The sequence below is a fragment of the Delphinus delphis genome, chromosome 10, assembly GCF_949987515.2.
Source record: "Delphinus delphis chromosome 10, mDelDel1.2, whole genome shotgun sequence".
NCBI classification, from domain to species: Eukaryota; Metazoa; Chordata; class Mammalia; order Artiodactyla; family Delphinidae; genus Delphinus; species Delphinus delphis.
The window spans coordinates 44,232,999-44,251,943 of record NC_082692.2 but is presented as its reverse complement, the minus strand read 5'-3'; the positions used below and the strand labels follow the sequence as shown (position 1 = coordinate 44,251,943).

The 18,945-nt window shown below is 41.1% G+C and overlaps 1 protein-coding gene and 1 non-coding gene across 3 annotated transcripts in view; both read right to left on the bottom strand.

Moving 5' to 3' along the window:
- The window catches only part of BEND6 (BEN domain containing 6), a 36,531-nt gene extending 32,270 nt beyond the window's left edge, over positions 1-4,261 (bottom strand). Inside the window, exons 1-2 of one of the 2 annotated variants that reach the window (XM_060022060.1) lie at positions 4,163-4,261; positions 27-172 (exon numbers count right to left, since the gene is read on the bottom strand). In XM_060022060.1, coding sequence (XP_059878043.1) covers positions 27-146 — 120 coding nt within the window. In that variant the 5' untranslated portion in view covers positions 147-172; positions 4,163-4,261. Of the gene's footprint in view, positions 1-26; positions 246-4,162 lie in introns of both variants that reach the window. The other variant, XM_060022062.1, reaches the window with a different exon arrangement.
- An 11,387-nt stretch (positions 4,262-15,648) lies between these two features.
- LOC132433004 (small nucleolar RNA SNORA18) lies at positions 15,649-15,774 on the bottom strand. Its single transcript, XR_009521053.1, has one exon. It is a non-coding gene; the product is annotated as a small nucleolar RNA SNORA18 (small nucleolar RNA).
- Between the last annotated feature and the right edge of the window lie 3,171 nt (positions 15,775-18,945).

Genomic DNA, 18,945 nt, shown 5'->3' with positions numbered 1-18,945 from the left:
TACCACCACAACAACAGCACACCAACCTGCCCTTTATCCAGGTCACTGTTCGCATTCTCTGAGTCCATCGTCTCCGTCCTTTTCCTCTTTCCTTTTCTAAGAGCTTGGGTATTGGTAATTTCCTCTGTTTGCAAGATCTTCTGCATTTTCTTAGTTAGTTACCAAAGGTTTTCTGAAATTGTAGGAGGAGGGAATGCCCATGAGATGGTGCTACTCTGGACGTAGTCCAAAAGTTAATGTTTTTCCTTAAAATGAAAAACAAACAAAAGGATCCATAATATGTTTACAACTGTATGTTTCATAAAGGGACTAGCCACTCAAGTAAATTATTTTACTCAATACTTCCTGTCATTCTTTCTCCCACTGGCTAATTCAGGACACACTTTCACTTGGTTCAAAATCATGAGGATATCATGTTTTCAGAACGTGGGATACAGGAAGTTGTCATTTATAAAATCAAATAGTATAAATTTTTTCCATCTTTTCAAGTTTTTTCTTGTCAATCAGTTATGAGGAGTCTAAAAAACAAAGTAGAAACCTTGTAAAATTATGCAAATGATTTGAGGACTGAAGTTATATAACTTTAGGAAAAAGACATTAATAATAGCAGAGCTAGGGTCTTCCCTGGTGGTCCAGTGGTAAAGAATCCGCCTTCCAATGCAGGGGATGTGGGTTCGATCCCTGGTCAGGGAACTAAGATCCCACATGCCGCGGGGCAACTAAGCCCACGCACCACAACTACTGAGCTCATGCATCTCAACTAGAGAGCCTGCGTGCCACAAACTACAGAGCCCATGAGCCCTGGAGCCTGTGCACCACAACTAGAGAAGAGAAAACCTGGTCGCCACAACTAGAGAGAAGCCCACATGCCTCAACGAAGAGCCTGCGCACCTCAACGGAGATCCCGCAGGCCTCATTGAAGATCCTGCGTGCCGCAAATAAGAGCCGAAGCAGCCAAAGATAAATAAAATAAATAAATGAAAATAATAAATAAATCTTTAAAAATAATAATAGCAGATCTCATCAGGACAAAAAATATTCCAAGGGAGATCAATAAGAATGGCCTAGAAATTTGTTCTGTTTTTTTTCTGAAAACTCTAAAGTTTTGAGATGGAAGATTTTCTTTGGTGTAAACTTAAGAGTAGCACCATAAAGAATGCAAAAAAATCTCAAAGGCAACAATGCATTTCATTAAAGTTTTAAGGTAGAATCATTTTTTCAAAACCTGATAAAACAGATGATAGTTTTTAGGTTTAATAGTTTTGAAATGATCAAATCTAGCTTTTGCTGTGTATGGATGATTCAACACTTTTGGTCATAGCATCTTTTTTTTTTTTTTTTAATATTTATTTATCTGCCTGTGCCGGGTCTTAGTTGCGGCACGCAGGATCTTCCTTGCTGCATGCGGGATCTTCATTGTGGCATGTGGGATCTAGTTCCCTGACCAGGGATTGAACCCAGGCCCACTGCATTGAGAGCATGGAGTCTTAGCCACGGGACCACGAGGGAAGTCCCTGTAGCATCCTTATTACTTGCATATGTTGGTTTGTTTTCATGAAAAGATATTTAATTATAAATAATAAAACTTTACAGAAGAGACTAGCTTAAAGGGAGTTTGACAAATATGTGGATTGTTGAGTAGAAGGTAACTATACTCTTTACCAAATTACACCAAGTAATCCTTTTAGAAAATATGGTTCTTTTACCTATTTTAAGAGAAATTCATTATTCTCTACTCCAAGCATAAAATTATATTTAGTCTTTCCAAGATTGCTTGTTGTGACTTTTTGAAAACTTACTTTATGTTTTCAAATACATGAATAGTGCTTCAGCTAACACATGGGACTGGACTGTAATATCTAACTCACAAATATCAGAGGTCTTACTTAGTATCAAACTTTATTAATAATTTCAAAGATACAAGCAATCAAAAGGCACAGGCAGAATGGGGAGGTCTAGGACATCCAGGCTTTGTAGGTTCTTCCTTCTAGAATAAGAGGTGAGGCCTCTAACTGAGGTTTGGGGGTCACCTCACACAGTGGGTGTGTTTAAGTCGTGACACTCCATTTTATACCTTAGAGTTGTACAGCTTGCATGACCTTCTCCAGGGAGTTATAAATCCATAGATCCTAGGTATGTTTGCCATAGGCAATTTTAAATCAGGGATACACAGTTAAGAGCATTCCATAGACAAAAACTCCACTTGTAGCAAATATCATTCGTCTGTTTACTCAGAGCAAGGTCAACACACATTTTCTGTGAAGCGTCAGATAGTACATATTTTAGGCTTTGCAGGCCAAGGGGCAAAATCAAGGATATTATGTAGGTACTTATAAGCAAGAAGAAAATAAATCTTCACAAAAGTTTTATTCATAAAATTGAAACTATACTAATAATAATTGAGTATAACTTTTTGTCAGACAGGCCTACAAATGAGACTGGAATTTAAAAAAATATCTTGTTTAATTAGGGTTCAAAGTGTTCCCTACCATCAGAATTAATGGCAAATGCTTACTTGCCAATGCTGACCCATTATGAGATTTTATGAATTTTGTGACCTTGGGTTAGGCAATGATTTCATAGATATGACAACAAAAACGTTATTTTCATAAATGATACCATCAAGAAAGTAAAGACAACTTACACAATGGAAGGAAATATATGAAAATAGATCTCACAAGGGACATGAATACAAGATATATAAGGAACTCTTACAACACAATAATAAAAAGACAAATGCTCCAGTTTTTTAAATGGACAAAGGATTTAAACAGACAACACTTCAAAGAAGATATATAAATAGCAAATAAGAACAGGAAAAGAGGTTTAGTATCATTAATCACTACATAAATGCTCATAAAAACTATAATGAGAGGCCTCTTCATATGTACTAAGATGACTATAATCAAAAAAGACAGAAAACAAAGTTTTCTTAAAGATGTGGAGAAATTGGAACCCTTATATCTTGCTGGTGGGATTGTAAAATAGTGCAGGCATTTTGGAAAAGTCTGGCAGCTCTAAAAGTTAAATATTACGTCATCATATGACACATCAATTTCATTCCTACGTATATACCCAAGAGAAGTGAAAGCATACATCCATACAAAAACTTGTACACAAACCTTCATAGCAGTATTAGCCATAATAGCTAAAAAGTGGAAAAAAACAAATGTCTATCAACTCATGAATAGATAAATAAAATGTGGTGCATCCCTACAGTGAAATATGATTCAGCAATAAGAAGAAAAGAAGTTCTGATACATGCCACAACATAAATGAGCCTTGGGAACTTTATGCTAAGTGTAAGACATCAGTCCCCAAAGATCACACATTGTATGATTCCATTTATGTGAAATGTCAAGAATCGTCAAATTTATAGAGTCAGAAAACAGATTAGTGGTTTCTTAGGAGTGAGAGATTGGGGGATTGGGGGAGGAATGCCTGCTAATGGGTTTCTTTCAATGGGGACAAAAACGTTTTTTAAAAATTGGATTGTGGTGTTGCACAAACCCTCTGAATAAACAAACAAACAAAAAACCATTGAAATATGTACTTCAAATGGGTGAATTGCATGTGAATAATATTTCAATACAACTATTTAAAAAATACATAATAGGGCTTCCCTGGTGGCACGGTGGTTGAGAGTCCGCCTGCCGATGCAGGGGACGCGGGTTCGTGCCCCGGTCCGGGAGGATCCCACATGCTGCGGAGCGGCTGGGCCCGTGAGCCATGGCCGCTGAGCCTGCGCGTCTGGAGCCTGTGCTCCACAACGGGAGAGGCCACGACAGTGAGAGGCCCACGTACCGCAAGGAAGGAAAAAAAAAATACATAATAGGTTCAAATATTTTCTGCAAAGTACCTTCTGATGAATAATAAAATGAATAACTGTAGGCTTTAAGGACCTTACATTTTCACAAGTTTTGTAAAATCTTCCAACAAACATTTCTCCTGCTCCACACACATTTTTAACCACCATCAATTGTATCAAGTCTTAGCAGATTCCACCCAGGTTGTACTGAATTAGTGTTTTCTCAACCTCTTTGGATATATTCTCTCCCACAGTTGTTTCACAGACTATTTATAATGGCTAATTTGTGAGTCACTCTAAATTAATCAGCAATTACTTCTCAAATAAATAAGAACTGAGCAATATCAGTAATACCTGTTGATTTGTCAAGAGCCAAGAAAAACTCAGTCATTTGCCGTGTGTTTTAATTATGTTGCTCCTGAAGTCCTCATTCCTTTGAATAACTGTTTTTGCTGAAAGGCAAATAGTCTTAAGTAAGTTTATTTTTTTCTGGGCACATGCCTTAAGCTACTGCAATAAAACACGATTTAATTAACTCACTATTGGTAAATGGCTTTCCTTAATTGGCTAACAAACAAACCACCCAGAAACTTATTTTGGTTACAGACTCATTTTTGTGAAGAAACTCTGCTGTGATATTTCATTTAAAATTTTCTAATTGTTGTGACTTGTCCTGTGAGTTGGATGAATACTGAGTTTGGTAATGTGACATATATATGTTTTTTTTTAAGCACAGGTATAGTGTCAGTGTATAATACACACAATGCTTTGCCGTCTAGTTTGGTGACAAAATAATCCACACGCCACTCTGCTTTAAAAGCACTAAGTCAAATTTTCTCTTTCTTTTCTTGCTTTGGCATGATTGGCATACACTGGTAGTAAAAAAATAAAATGCAGTGTCATACAATGGTATGACGATATGCACGACATTAAAACAATGTCAAATTATTACAATGGCATCACTGTGGTTTGTGCTGCACTGAGCGGGCTACCCCGTGTGGTCTCTGTCACAACTACTCAGCTCTGCCCTTGCACCATGAAAGCACACAGGCAATCTGTAAACACAGCAGTGTGGATGTGCTCCAATAAAACTTTACCTGTGGACACTGAAACTTGAATTTTGTACAGTTTTCACATATCATGATATGCTATTCTTATATTGGTTTTTTTCAAGTATTTAAAACTATAAAAAACATTCTTAGCTTATAGGCTGTACAGAAACAGGAGGCAGGCAGAGGGGCAGCAGCTTGCTGAACCCTGATCTAGGGGCTCAGTTATCACGTTGAAAAGGAATTCAGATGTGTCACATGCTTCCTTTTCTGTCATCCTCATTTCTCTTCCTGGCAAGCAGAACAACCGCTTTAACTTCTTTCTCCCCAGTGCCTTACTTCACTGCACATTATTACTAAACATTTAGAGCAGCACTTGAGAGACACAATATATAGCCAGTTAGATCCTACAGCAAATTGTTATTATTTGATAAAAGTGGATTTTGCCAGATATAACTGTTCACCATCACTAAATAATCAGTATTATTTAGTGATGGTAACAGAGCCAGAGTCCTGGTTCACAGGGGTTGCTGATAAGCCCAGGGTGGGAGAGGGGAGACTGGGAAGTTACTGATTAATGGGTATAGAGTTCAGTTTTGCAAGATGAAAAGCGGTCTGGAGACGGATGATGGTGATGGTTGCACAACAATGTGAATGTACTTTAGGCCCTTGAACTATACACTTAAAATGGTTAAGATGTAAATTTGATGTTATGTGTTTTTACCACAATAAAAAAGTTGGAAAAAAATTAGTTTGCAAAAATACAGATTTTGTAATATCCTAACTGTACTAAAATTTTCTCCTGCTGATATGATTTCATTAAAGAGCAAATCCTCAAGTTTCTTCACAAACACACAATTCATTCAAGACCAACCAGAATGGACATATCAGACCTCTTTTAGAAGCTCTACTTTTCAGTAGATTTCAGGCCACTGTTCTTACATCCACAGACAGGTGGGTCAAAGTTTGTACTACCTGCCAATTAGCAAATTCAGAATGGGTATTATGAATATGGCTCTATAATAAACACTACTAGTTCCTATAGTTGGTAAAAAAATTTACCATGGAGTTATCTGCCACTCTTTATTTATTTATTTTTTTAAATAAATTTATTTATTTATTTTTGGCAGTTTTGGGTCTTCGCTGCTGCACGCGGGCTTTCTCTAGTTGAGACGATCTCATTGCGGTGGCTTCTCTTGTTGCAGAGTACGGGCTCTAGGTGCCTGGGCTTCAGTAGCTGTGGCACGCAGGCTCAGTAGTTGTGGTTTGTGGGCTGTAGAGCACAGGCTCAATAGTTGAGGTGCACGGGCTTAGTTGCTCCATAGCATGTGGTTTCTTCCCGGACCAGGGCTCGAACCCGTGTCCCCTGCATTGGCAGGCAGATTCTTAACCACTGTGCTACCAGGGAAGTCCCTGCCCTGTTTTATATTTTATTTATTTATTTATTTTTTTGCTAACAGAAACCATTTGATTAATTCCCAGGTAGTTGTAAGGGGCAAGATTAAATATAACCACAGCCATGAGACTCTCCCAAGATATGTGGTTGGATGAATAACATGTCAATGACTTTCAATTTTTTTCCAATCTTTTGTAGCTCACGGCAAAATATACATTCTACATTTTGATCCAGAAAACACACATACACACATACACCCACACACAAAAAACTAAAACAAAATTTCAGAAAACATACTCACTTTTACTGCATGTAATGTATTCTTTCAGATTCTATTCTATCTACTGTATTTTATTTCATTTTAGTAAGTGCTGACTGATCACAGCATGTTAAGTTGATTTCGCAGCTCACTAATGGGTTATAACCCATAGCTTGAAAAATGTTCTAACCAGCCTCCAAGTTATGGAAAACATGTACGAGAAATAAGACATAGAGAACAGAGAACTTTGTAACTAATGAAAGCAAATGAAATTAATAAAAATATAAATTATTAATGCATTTAGGTTTACTTTTAATATGTCAATACTACAATTAATGCAGGAGTTCAAAAATACAAAAGCTGCCTCTGAAATTCTAAGAAACAAAAGGCACCATATATATATTTTTAAATAAATATTCAGCACTTTTTTTTTTTTTAGATGTTGGGGGTAGGAGTTTAGTAATTTATTTATTTATTTTTGCTGTGTTGGGTCTTCGTTTCAGTGCGAGGGCTTTCTCTAGTTGTGGCAAGCGGGGGCTGCTCTTCATCGCGGTGCACGGGCCTCTCACTATCACGGCCTCTCTTGTTGCGGAGCACAGGCTCCAGACGTGCAGGCTCAGTAGTTGTGGCTCTCGAGCCTAGTTGCTCCACGGCATGTGGGATCTTCCCAGACCAGGGCTCGAACCCGTGTCCCCTGCATTAGCAGGCAGATTCTCAACCACCGCACCACCAGGGAAGCCCGAGGCACCATATTTTTAAAAAATAAATTTATTTATTTTATTTTTGGCTGCGTCGGGTCTTCATTGCTGTGCGCGGGCTTTCTCTAGCTGCGGCGAGCAGGGGCTACTTTTTTTTTTTGCTGTGTGGGCTTCTCACTGTTGTGGCCTCTCCCGATGCGGAGCACGGGCTCTGGACGCACAGGCTCAGCGGCCATGGCTCACGGGCCCAGCCGCTCCGCGACATGTGGGATCTTTCCGGACCAGGGCACGAACCCGTGTCCCCTACATCGGCAGGCGGACTCTCAACCACTGCGCCACCAGGGAAGGGGCTACTCTTCCTCGTGGTACGCGGGCTTCTCTTGTTGATGAGCAAGGGCTCTAGGCACGCAGGCTTCAGTAGTTTTGGTGCACTGGCTTAGTTGTTCCGCGGCATGTGGGATCTTCCCAGACCAGGGCTTGAACCCATGTCTCCTGCATTGGCAGGCGGATTCTTAACCACTGTGACACCTGGGGAAGCCCAAGGGACCACATTTAAGGAAACTAAATGAACATCAAAATATCATTCAGGTATCTCACCTCCCTTTGTATTTAAATAAAAATTCTGTTATGAATTAAATAAAAATCATGAAAGGCAAGTACGGCACTACAATAAAACTTAAGTACCCTTTCAAATTGCCGAAAGTTTTGGATTGTTTTCTATACATATCGGTTTTGGAATGTACAGACATAGAAGGTCCTCTTCAGTACTCCAGTCGGAGTATGAACTGAAGACTCCCGTCTAAATGAGTTCCAAAGTGCCAGGAAAAAAGTGCCAACATATTTCTAAATATCCAGTGGCTGGTTTAATGTTCTCTGTAAAATGGGCTACTAGTTTCAGCTCAGCCTTTGGCAAGGCATGGAGGAGGGACATGTCCATATTATTATTTTTTAATTATATATACACTAGAAGAAGGCAAATCAGGATTGGAATGGCTCTGAATCAATTACACTTCAATTTTTTAAAAAATTGAAACTCTACCAAAAAAAAAAAAAAAACCACCAAAGATCAGAATGGCTGTGAAGGGTTGGGCGCCCTCTCCTGCAGCAAGCACAGCGCTCTACTGAGCAAAGCAAGTGCTTCCTCATCAAAGTGTTCTTGACTTCTGGAGAGAAACTACAGGGTTTTACTAATATCTATTAGGGAGCATTTCAACTCACTCTTTTTCCTCACGCCATTTCCAAATGCCATCTAACGTGTTTTCAATTTCCAAGTTGTTCCAGAAATACTCCAACTAAAAAGATGATCAATATACTTTAGGATGATACGGCAATGCTGCCAAACTATGATTGCATGGCTTAGACTGATTGGAGACTGTGTGTGAACCTCAGAAACACTAAATATGTTTGAGGGACTCTAGACCTGAATCATTTTCAACTTCCTATGATGAGAAAGGAAAGAAAAACAGTCTCATCAGGCCAGAGTTTGTGGATGCACTTTTACTAAAGCTAATTTAACCAATGAGCTGTGATGTCATGCACTGTCATGCATGTAACCATTATCTAGGAAAGGAATTCATTTAGCTCCCCATCCTGCCCTACCTGACATCCTTAGATCTTTCCAATCCTGTCTCCTTCATTTAATAACAATAAAAATATAGTTAATATTTACTGAGTACTTACTATACCATTCAAAGCATTTAACCTGTACTACCTCATTTAATTCTCACCATCGTGCTCCAGGGTAGGTCCAAGGATTATTCACACTTAACAGATGAGGAAACTGGGGCCCCAGTGGACCCTGGCAACCAATCCCAGTTGCTAACCCATAAGAAGGACTCGAGCCAGAAGTTAGAAACTAATCATCAAATCAGCTTTTCAGCAAATTCTATCACCTCCAGTAACTAGCTTTTGCTTTCTTTGCTTGATGAAGCTCTTACAGGGCCCTCCTTGCCAAGTTCTGCCTCGTAGTCCCATTTCCCCAGAGACTGGAGTCTTGACAGGATCATCAGAGCTTCTCAGGACTCTCATCCCACTCAGCCACAAGGGCTGGAGACCCTCTCTTTGCCCCTCTGATCCCTTCTCCCCCCAATCTTTAAGCTGCTCTCTAAGCCTGGAGGTTGACATGCTTGGGCTCCCTTGCCCTCGTCCCAGCTGGGTTCAGCCAACAGCATGTCCAAGCAGGAGATCAGAGGGAAGGAGAACAGGGAGTTAGGAGGATGTATCCTCCTGCCTCCCTTCCTGTGGGGTTGCCTTGTCTATGTGACCCTCTCGTGTCAGGTTGCGATAACCACTTCCTGCCCTTCCCTGTAAGCCTACAGCTGGTGACATTTCCATTATGACGAGCCCCGAGGTACAGCACTGTTCCTCCTGGTTTGCCTACATCCGGCTGCTATGGTCAGAATGGGTCCTCCCAAAATCCATATGTTGAAATCCTAACCCTCATAGGTTATGGTATCAGGTGATGGGGCCTTTGGGAGGTGATTAGGTCATGATGGGGGGAGCTGTCATGAATGGGATTAGTGTCCTTATTAAACAGTCTCCAGAGGGATCCTCGGCCCCTTCTGCCAGGTGAGGACACAGTGAGAAGTCAGCAGTCCGCAGCACGGAAAAGGGGCTTCGCCAGAACCCAACCATGCTGGCACCTGATTTAGGACTGCCAGCCTCCAGAATTGTGAGAAATACATTACTGTTGTTTATAAGCTACCCATTCTCTGGTATTTTGTTACAGCAGTTTGAACAGAGAAAGACACGAACTGCATCATCTGAACCAGAGTCTCTCTGCTGCTCCTGACCTGGCAGGAAAGCCAGATGCCAAATAGCTCAGCCTCTGTCTCATCTGTAATGAGACAGTGAGACCAGCTCATTTTCATCTCGATGTGGTCAGGAACAAGACACCTACAGCAGAGAGATAATAGTGCAGAAATCAGAGGCTGGGAGCATTGGAAGATAATCTTCACCTGCTCCACAATGTCACCTGTCCCCTCAAATGTCTACGAAAAGCCTGTAGCCACATAGAGAACAGACTTGCAGTTGCCAAGGGGGAGGGGAGTTGGGGGAGGGATGGATTCGGAAGTTGGGGTTAGCAGATGCAAACTAGTATATATAAGAATGGATAAACAACAAGGTCCTACTGTAGAGCACAGGGAACTATATTCAATATCCTGTGATAAACTATAATAGAAAAGAATATGAAAAAGAATATATATATGTATAACTGAGTCACTTTGCTGTATAGCAGAAATTAACACAACATTGTAAATCAACTATACTTCAATTAAAAAATAAAAAAGCCTGTAGCTGTATGTGTGTGTGGGACCACCTGCAAGTCTGCACAAAAAAGTATATGCAAAACTCAGAGGGACTCTGGATAAGTTTTCCTATGGTTCTAGGGCCTCCAAAACCTTTTCTGAGGAATATCAATTTTTGTGAGTATTTTTCTCCTTGGCTATTCTTATGTTATTACCTGTCCCCATCCTTGATATTTATGTGCCTTTTCCCCATTTATCAGAAACACAAGTGCAGTGTCACGCCTAAAGAAGAGTAAGAACAATGAAGAAGAGTAAGAACAATTTCACATTTTTTTGATTAATGTAGAACATTCTATCCATCTTGAAAGTTGAGTGCAAGATGAGATCATTAAGATTTTTGCTTTAAGGAACCATATTCTAGAAAATTAATAAGTTTCAGACCAATTTTTAAAATTCACAAAATGTAATAATTTTGATGCAGGAATCAATGCCTATGCATAAAAATCAGGAGTGATGCAACTTTCAAATATTAATTTATCTTATCAGTTATAACATGAAAGGACAAGCTAATTTCTCTTTGAAATATCTGCCATGTTAATATCGTATACTAATGAAATTAAGTGTATACCATTTACCAATGTGTCTATTAATTTTGTACTTTAATAATCTTGAAAGTTTAGGTCAACATAATCTGCTGAGTCACATATTTCAGATAATTTACTTAATCAATCATCTTAACTGCTTTGCCCTCTCATCTACTACCAATATTAGATACTAATATTATTTCAATACAATATTATTACTACCAATTTCTTGCTCTAATATTCTTTTGTATCCTGTTGAAGCAACATTACATTCCCTGATGAGGAAACCCAGGACATGGTCCTGTACCCTGTGGGTGAGGAGAAGTAAACAGGGACCATACCAGCCGACTCCTGGGGTTCTGGTGCCCCTTAATCCAGGCACCTAGACCCAGACTCCATCAGCTCACCTGGGGCAGACCGCCAGGACATGGGGGACACTAACTGTGACCCTGCAGTGTCTGCTCAAGGTGGGTTCCTGCTTCACTGCAGATGGCCCCAAAATGAAACTGCAAAGAATAGACCCAGAGGGATCTGAGACGCTCAGGAAATTGTGGTTCAAAGTCTGTCTCTGGGTGGAATGCATGAATATTGTACAAAACCCTTCACAGCCTACGGGGTCAGCAGGGAACCTGGAGGAGATAGAACCACCAGAAGGAGAGAGTAGGACACCCTGGAAACTGGACTTGCCCACTGGAGTGAGGAAGTCCCATGATGAAATAACCAGCCTTTTAATGTGATGGAATGTGATCACAGTGACAGGACATGGGGATCTAGTGTCCTGGGAATATGGGGGGCGGGGTTCACAGGCACGGCAAGCGTGGGAAGCCCGAGACAGTGGGTGGATGGAGCTCAGCCACTAGGATGGGTGGGCGGTCTTCCACACCACAGGCAGGGTTACCCTGGTAGGATCCAGGGCCCCAGCTCCCAGGTGTCCGGGGAAGGCTGGATGTTGAAAAGCCTCACAGCTGAGGCTTAGGCAGGATGTAGGAGGAGTGTCTGCTACATTCACCAGGATATCCAGGAGTAGTTTCTGGGAGCCTGATACTACGTCCTTGCCTCTCTTTTAGCCTTAAGACTATGGAGATCCTTGCAGATTCAGCTGAAGACTGAATTCTAGGACCAGTGTTTTTCGCTCAGAATGGGCTTATGCATTCAAACATCTGGATGGTTGTGGAGTGGCCCTAGATAGTTAATACAGGCTTCCCTTCTCAGGGCTGAAACTGACATTCCAATGAAAGTTACAGAGTGAACTCTCTTGCCCCTCTCCCAATCTGTTTAAACTCTCGGGAAGACAAGGAAACTCAGAGAACACTGTCTCCACTTAGCCGTAGGGTGGGCGGTGTTCGCCTGCATTGGGGAAATGTCCCTGAACTTGTATAGGTTAGAGCTGAGTGCTTCCTCAGCTCATCCCAGGCTGATGGTGCTCCAGACCCTTCTCCCAGTCTCAGGGGAGGCACTTAGGTGACGTGATGCCGATGGATGAGAGAATGATTTGATGCTGCAGAAGCCTTGGTATCTGTGTGGATTTGTATGGTTTTGAGGATTCTCTTTTTCTTTTTGGTAATAACTCCTTAAGAACCTGGTGAAAACTATGGACCATGTCCCTCTAAAGAGACTCACAGTTTTACATATAATTTCAGGTCCCTAGAATCCTGTTCGTGAATTCCAGGCTAAAAGCTCCTACAGCAGAGATAAGACCAAGAACAGGCTTTAGGTTTTTGGCTTTCTTCTTTGAAATGTAAACTTTACTGGATTCTAATTCAGTGAGTTTGCTATTTGTTTCCCTGTCTTACTCCATAAAGTATTTTGGAACCACAAAGACATTTTAAGACATATTTTTCTTTCTGTTCCTAAATCCATGAGATGTCATTACACTGGGATAATTTCAATACTCTATGGAACTGTGTGTGTTTGAAACATCTTTTACTAATTTTCGGTTACTCATCCCATTTTCCTTGATATGCTTGCTATCTCTGTTCTCTTAGTGACATTCTTTCAGGCCATCAGCATGCTGATGCATTAGCATACAAAGCTACTACCACAAAATATTTAACGCAAAAGTCCTACAAAAAATTATTGTAAGAAATGGAGATAATTTAGCTATTAAATATTGCTGTTGTTTTATTAAGACAATCTGGAATTTAATTCATAAACATCAGTTAATCAAGAATTTATTCATCTCATAACATATTTACTATGTAACTTATAAACCTCTTACCTTACTTTTTTCCCTTTTTTCACTTAAGAATGTTGAAATGCTTGTAATGAACATGGCAACTCTTATCTTGGATCTAGAAGGCAATGACTTCTGCTTTCAAACTGGCTTTGTAAGTTGCCCATTCTTAGAAATGGTGGAAATATTTCACACTATCTGAATAATAATGAACAACACTGCACAGTGATTTATAACTCTGAGAGCTTTATAATTTGATTTATGAACAGCTCTCAGATTTTCCATTGGCAGTTCATACAACTCTGAGTAAACTTTCTGGCCAAATGACTCAGTATTTTGCTGTATGACTAATCCCACACTCATTGTGGAAACTGGAAATGAATTCTATTTGCTTGTGGATAATAAATGATTACTTTACAAAAACTGTCTGCAAAGCATTATAGAGTAGATGAATTCAATTATACTGATGTTTTTAAAGTCTCAAACTCAGCAGACTTTTTTGAGAAGTCTGTAATGTTCACAAAAAAGAACAACCCCTCCCTCCAAGCATTATCATGGATTTTGCCACCCATAGGATAACAAATCCTAATTAGGCTCTAAAATTTCTAAAACATTAAAAGAACAATTTGGGATGATGTCATTTGAAATATTTTCTCTTACAATGATGCCTTTAAGTTATTTTCCAAGTTTTTATTACTGTAAAATAAAGTCCTTTCCTGGGATATATTTGCTGCAAAGATTTGATATTATTGCAAATAACAATTGTTTCTCCTTCATAAATGCAAAATTTAAAACGACAATAGTGATGCATCTGTATGATGGCTCCCCTGATTCTGGTGGCTGGAAATTGCCTCCAAGATTATGTTAGTTGCTGTCGGTGCTCCCAAATGATGTAGCTCCTTGAACTTTCAATACAAGAACATGTATATGGTTGGCATAGGCCCTGGTCTCAGACTGCCATGAAAACTATTTGGGAATAAACAGGTATACAACATGTTTCCTCAGATTCCTCCCAATTCCTTTCATGCCATTGATTTCTGAGAGTAAAAAACTTCACTTAGGATCAAGAAGGTTGCCAGTCCAAAATCGGTATGATTTACTTCAAATCATTTATTGCTAGAGCCATTCTTACCCAAACTTTTGGTTTTCAAGGGGGTAACATTCCAATGGAATGTCTCTGTGTGATTACCAGTTGGGTCATCTACTACCTTCTATCGAGGTTTGTAATAAACGCTTACAAACAGCCAGAGCTACATTCCAAGGCATTCGTTCTCTTTCCCTAAAAATCCTTCTTCTAGTCTGAGCATTAGTAGCCAGGGCTGGTGGGGAGGGGCCCAGGGGCAGGGAGCCATCACAACCAGTCAGGGTCAGTTTTAATTCTGCAGAGTCAAAGGCAGTCTGAGAGCAGAAAGAACTGGTCTGGGGGACCCAGGGAGCATGAGGACAAGTATCTAAACCACAAATGCATTGGAGAGGTCACCTTCTCCCCTCCCTTCAACTCTCAGTTTCTCTCCCACTGCTGGCTCCATCTCCCAAGTTGTACCCCTGTCCTGACAAAAGCCCATGTGTTGCCCTTTACTCAGGCTTTACTTGCATTTCTACCCATGCATTCTAGAGTTAAATTTCACCAAAGACTGTAGACAGCGCTCTTGCCTCTTTCCCACGTCCTCGTCCCTCTCCAATCCACTCCCGTCCGGGTTCAGCCTCTCCCACTGCAATGAGCCAGTTCCCCGGAAGGTGTGCAGAGGGCTCATCATCACTGGTCCTCAGTCCTCAGGCTCCTTACCCCAGATGTGCATCTGTCCTGGGAACCCCTGAACTGGAAGCACTTCCCACGTGTCATCTGCTCTCCTTCTCCAGTCCACAAGGGGAAGATATCTCCAAAGCTCTGATTCCAGCTTTTGGTTTTTTTTTTTTTACTTTCTGCACAAAGTGTAAAGGTTTTTTTCTTTTTATTAAATTATGTGTAACATAGGCAAAATTATTTCAGTCAATAAATTTTTAAGGAATTTCACATGTTCTGATTTTTTCCACTGCCAATCACATTTGTTTCACCAAAGCCAGAACCTTCAAGATAAGGTAGCCCTTGCAAAAAGAAGTTTTGCTCAATCCACAGTTGTCATGTCAGTCCGTCCACAATCCTTTTAGTTGGGCTTCTTTGATCTCCAATGGAATATGGACAAACTTCAAAATTCCCCACCTGTAATCTTTGGGATCCAATTTCCTCAAGCAGTTTTCTTTAGGACCATGTTTAGGGTCAGGAGATGGATCTGCCTGGTTCTGAATTTTAGATACCCTTTAAAAATGCATTAAGTTCAAATCATATTCACTCCTAAGCTGTCACACCCTAGAACAGTAGAGATCATTGGGATGTGCCAAATACCTAAGATAAAAAAAGTTTTACTGTTTGGCTTTTCACAGTTCACTTGTCAGCTCTGTCTTGTAGTTCTTCCCCACAGATCTAACACATAGTTCTAGGAGTAAAGGAAACCACATAGTTACTCTACGAGGCGGTTCCAGCGATGCAGGTTTACAGAAAAAGCCCCATCAGGGCTTTTTCTGATAGAACTGATACCAGTTCTTTCTACACTTTCTCTTCCATAGTCATTTCGTCCACATCAGTGACTTCAACTATAATTGATGTGGGTGATTCCCATCTGTCTCTGGTTCTCAGTCTCCAGCCGTGTTTTCATGGGTAATTTCACACGGATGACCTTCTGACACCTCTGCCCCTCAATGGGTCTGAAACTCAGTTTGTCACCTCTGCCTTCACAACTCTTCCTTCACCTGAGCCCAAAACGTGAGTCCTCTGCAATCCCTGCCTTTCCCTCAATTGGTCACCACACAGCTTAGATGGATCCTTCTCTTCTTTTCTATATTTCTCCCTGACCCAGACATCAGGAATTTGTGCCATAACTTCCTACCTCTAGGGAGGTACTGCAGAAGATGTTTCTGTCATGTTATTAAAGCCCCTTACTCTTATCTTTGGGAGCAGAATGACTCAGTGATGAGGGGCCTTGGGGAGGGCCTGGGGCCACCAATGGGCAGGGCTGGTATATAAAAGGTCCCTCCTCACACACGGTCCTGCCTCTTGCTCACTCGTGCTGCAGGCCTTGTGGATTGGAGAGTGTCAGGCTCTTTTTAGCCTCTGGTCTTCAGGTGAGAAGTAGTACAGGTAGGGTTCTTTCCTGCTTTACTGTTGGGAAGGACTGTAATTCTTTAGCTGTGACTGGGCGGGGGTGAAGAGTTAGTGGAAAAGGAATAAGACGCCCCATTTTGGCTTTGAGCCTAAGCTATGCTCTTCAATCTGACTTCACCCTGAATAGGGTTAACATTTTAATTTCCTTTCGGTTCCTCGTGTGTGTTCTCAATTTGGTTGAGCATCTAAAGGGAAAAAGGGCTGCAGGGTGGACCATCTTCTACATACCAGATACCAAACTCTCTTAACTAATTTCCCCAACTCATTTGTCTTCTCTTGTGTGACAGTGCTAGCTCACTATCATAAAAAGTCAAAAAATTATATATACTTTTCCATTTTCATTTTTTCATTCTTTGGTATGAAAGATTTGGCCATGGACTTTCCTCCTCCACCCCTACCTCCAAACTTTAAATTTGTGAATTTGATATAATGTCAATTATTATTTTTTAATGAAAATCTATCAGAAAGAAAAGGTATGAATTTTACTAAATTAACTTCCAAAAAGGATTGATTGGTTGATTTAATATTTATTGAATTCCACAACGCATTAGCATCACACAAACACACAGAAAGAAGCAATTAATAACATGCCATTTGGAGAAGGGAGTGATAAATTAGCAACAAACAAAGCAGAAAACAATGGAACCTAAATACTAAATTCTTTCAACGATTTGGTTTGCTTATTATTATTATTAGTATCCTTGAGATAACTGATGCAAAGAACAGAAATGAACGCATCTAAAAAGAAATATCTATAATCCTACTGCAGGGCAGTTAAGTATTTGCCTGCCAAAAGAGATAAATGATGTTCTTGTGTGCACTTCGAACTTACAAATGGCTGCAGCAAGACTCAGAGTGATAACAAGTTGTAACTCAAAATCATAATTGCTATTTAGTTGCTTTCTGTTGTTATAAATGCACAGTTTGGGGCAAAATGGTTACTATGCTGTATTTGCGGTCTTCGGCATGTTTCAAGGATATTTAGGGCCATTTCAGCTCACTCACAAATTTTCCTCAATAAGTATAAAGTAACGATGACCTTCCTCATTAGCTATTTCTCCCAATGTTTGCAAAAGGTTAATTCAGTTTTGTTGTTGTTTTAAATTACTCCACCAGGCCACTGTGAGGCAATGCGGTACAGAATTCTTCCTTTCCTGTTGTGCCCCACACGGCAGGCTCCCAGGCTTCTCCTCAATAACCCCTGCACAGTGGATGGCAATGTGGTCTCCCACTGCAGTGGCTGCGGTATCAGGAAACCTTTGAGCGACCTGCACAAATGCAGTGCTACCTATCAGGCCCAGAGCCAGGGACCTTGTAAGCCCATCCTGCAGGCACTCTGATTCACCATTCTCACTTTATACAGCATCTGCAAGCAAGGTCCACCTTCAAACCAGAACAACTGAATGAGATAATGCTTATTTTATCATAGGAAACAAGATGTACATAAGAAAACTCAATCCATTGTTTCCCATGGTGATGAATCTGGCATTTAAGATGTGCATTATTCAATGCCTTTTTGAGTGTCCTTTAATGCTTACACGTGGTAATACGTTAAAGGCCTTAAGAACATCAATGGTAAGCCTTTATGCAGAGCTGAATAGTGTATTTTGTATAGTTAGAAAACCACACTGATCTTGAGATCCTACAAACAAATAACAAAATTAAGTATTGTCATCGATTTTTGAACTGCTTTCCGGAATTTTACAAAATACTTTATTAAGACACAATTTCTTCAGTCTCCGAAATATTCCAGAGTCCACCCTAGTAGTTACTAGCAACTCCACAAATGCAGTAATGGGTTACCTTGTCACTATAATTGCAGTTTCTCTACGCGAGCAAACAAAACAAGCAAAACCCAGCCCCGCACGGGAAAAGCCAGCACTGGCTCGGGAGCAGCAGAAGGCGACAGAACACCGGCCGGCTGAGGTCACTGTCGCAATTGGTCCGGGCCAGGTGGCCCGGCGGCCGCAGGGACAGAGGCCACTGCAGCGCCCCCGCCGCGCCTCCCGCGTCCGCACTGCGCCAGCGGCCCCAGGAAAATCTCCAACTGCAGGATTCCTTTTGCTGATTACGAAGAAAGGGGAGGGGGCAAGAGGGAGAAAGGGAGTGTGTGCGTTTTGAGTGTGATAGATCACTACTTCCTCACTCGCCCTACAAAATCTCTCCTCAAAATATTTACAAGCCAATCTCCAACTTCCTCCATCTGCTGGTTCCTCAATCTGAAATTGCCTCTGCCTCCAATTGCACTAAAGGAGGCAAGGTTTTAGGGTCAACATGGATACAAGAGTATGCAAAGTGCCCCCTTCTCGGCTGAGTGACAGAGTTCAAGTCTGCAGACCCGAGCGCTCCGCCGGGGAGCGCGCCCAGTTCAGGGGGGACGGACGGGACGGGCCCCCGTTCCGGGGGACCCCAATTCCCAGGAAAGGCCCTGCCCGGGGCTCACGCTTCGGCGTGCAGGAACCCCCCGCAAGCAATAGCTCACCCAGCTGCATCCTCCGAAGCCCCAGCCTCGGGGTGGGGCGCGGGGAGGT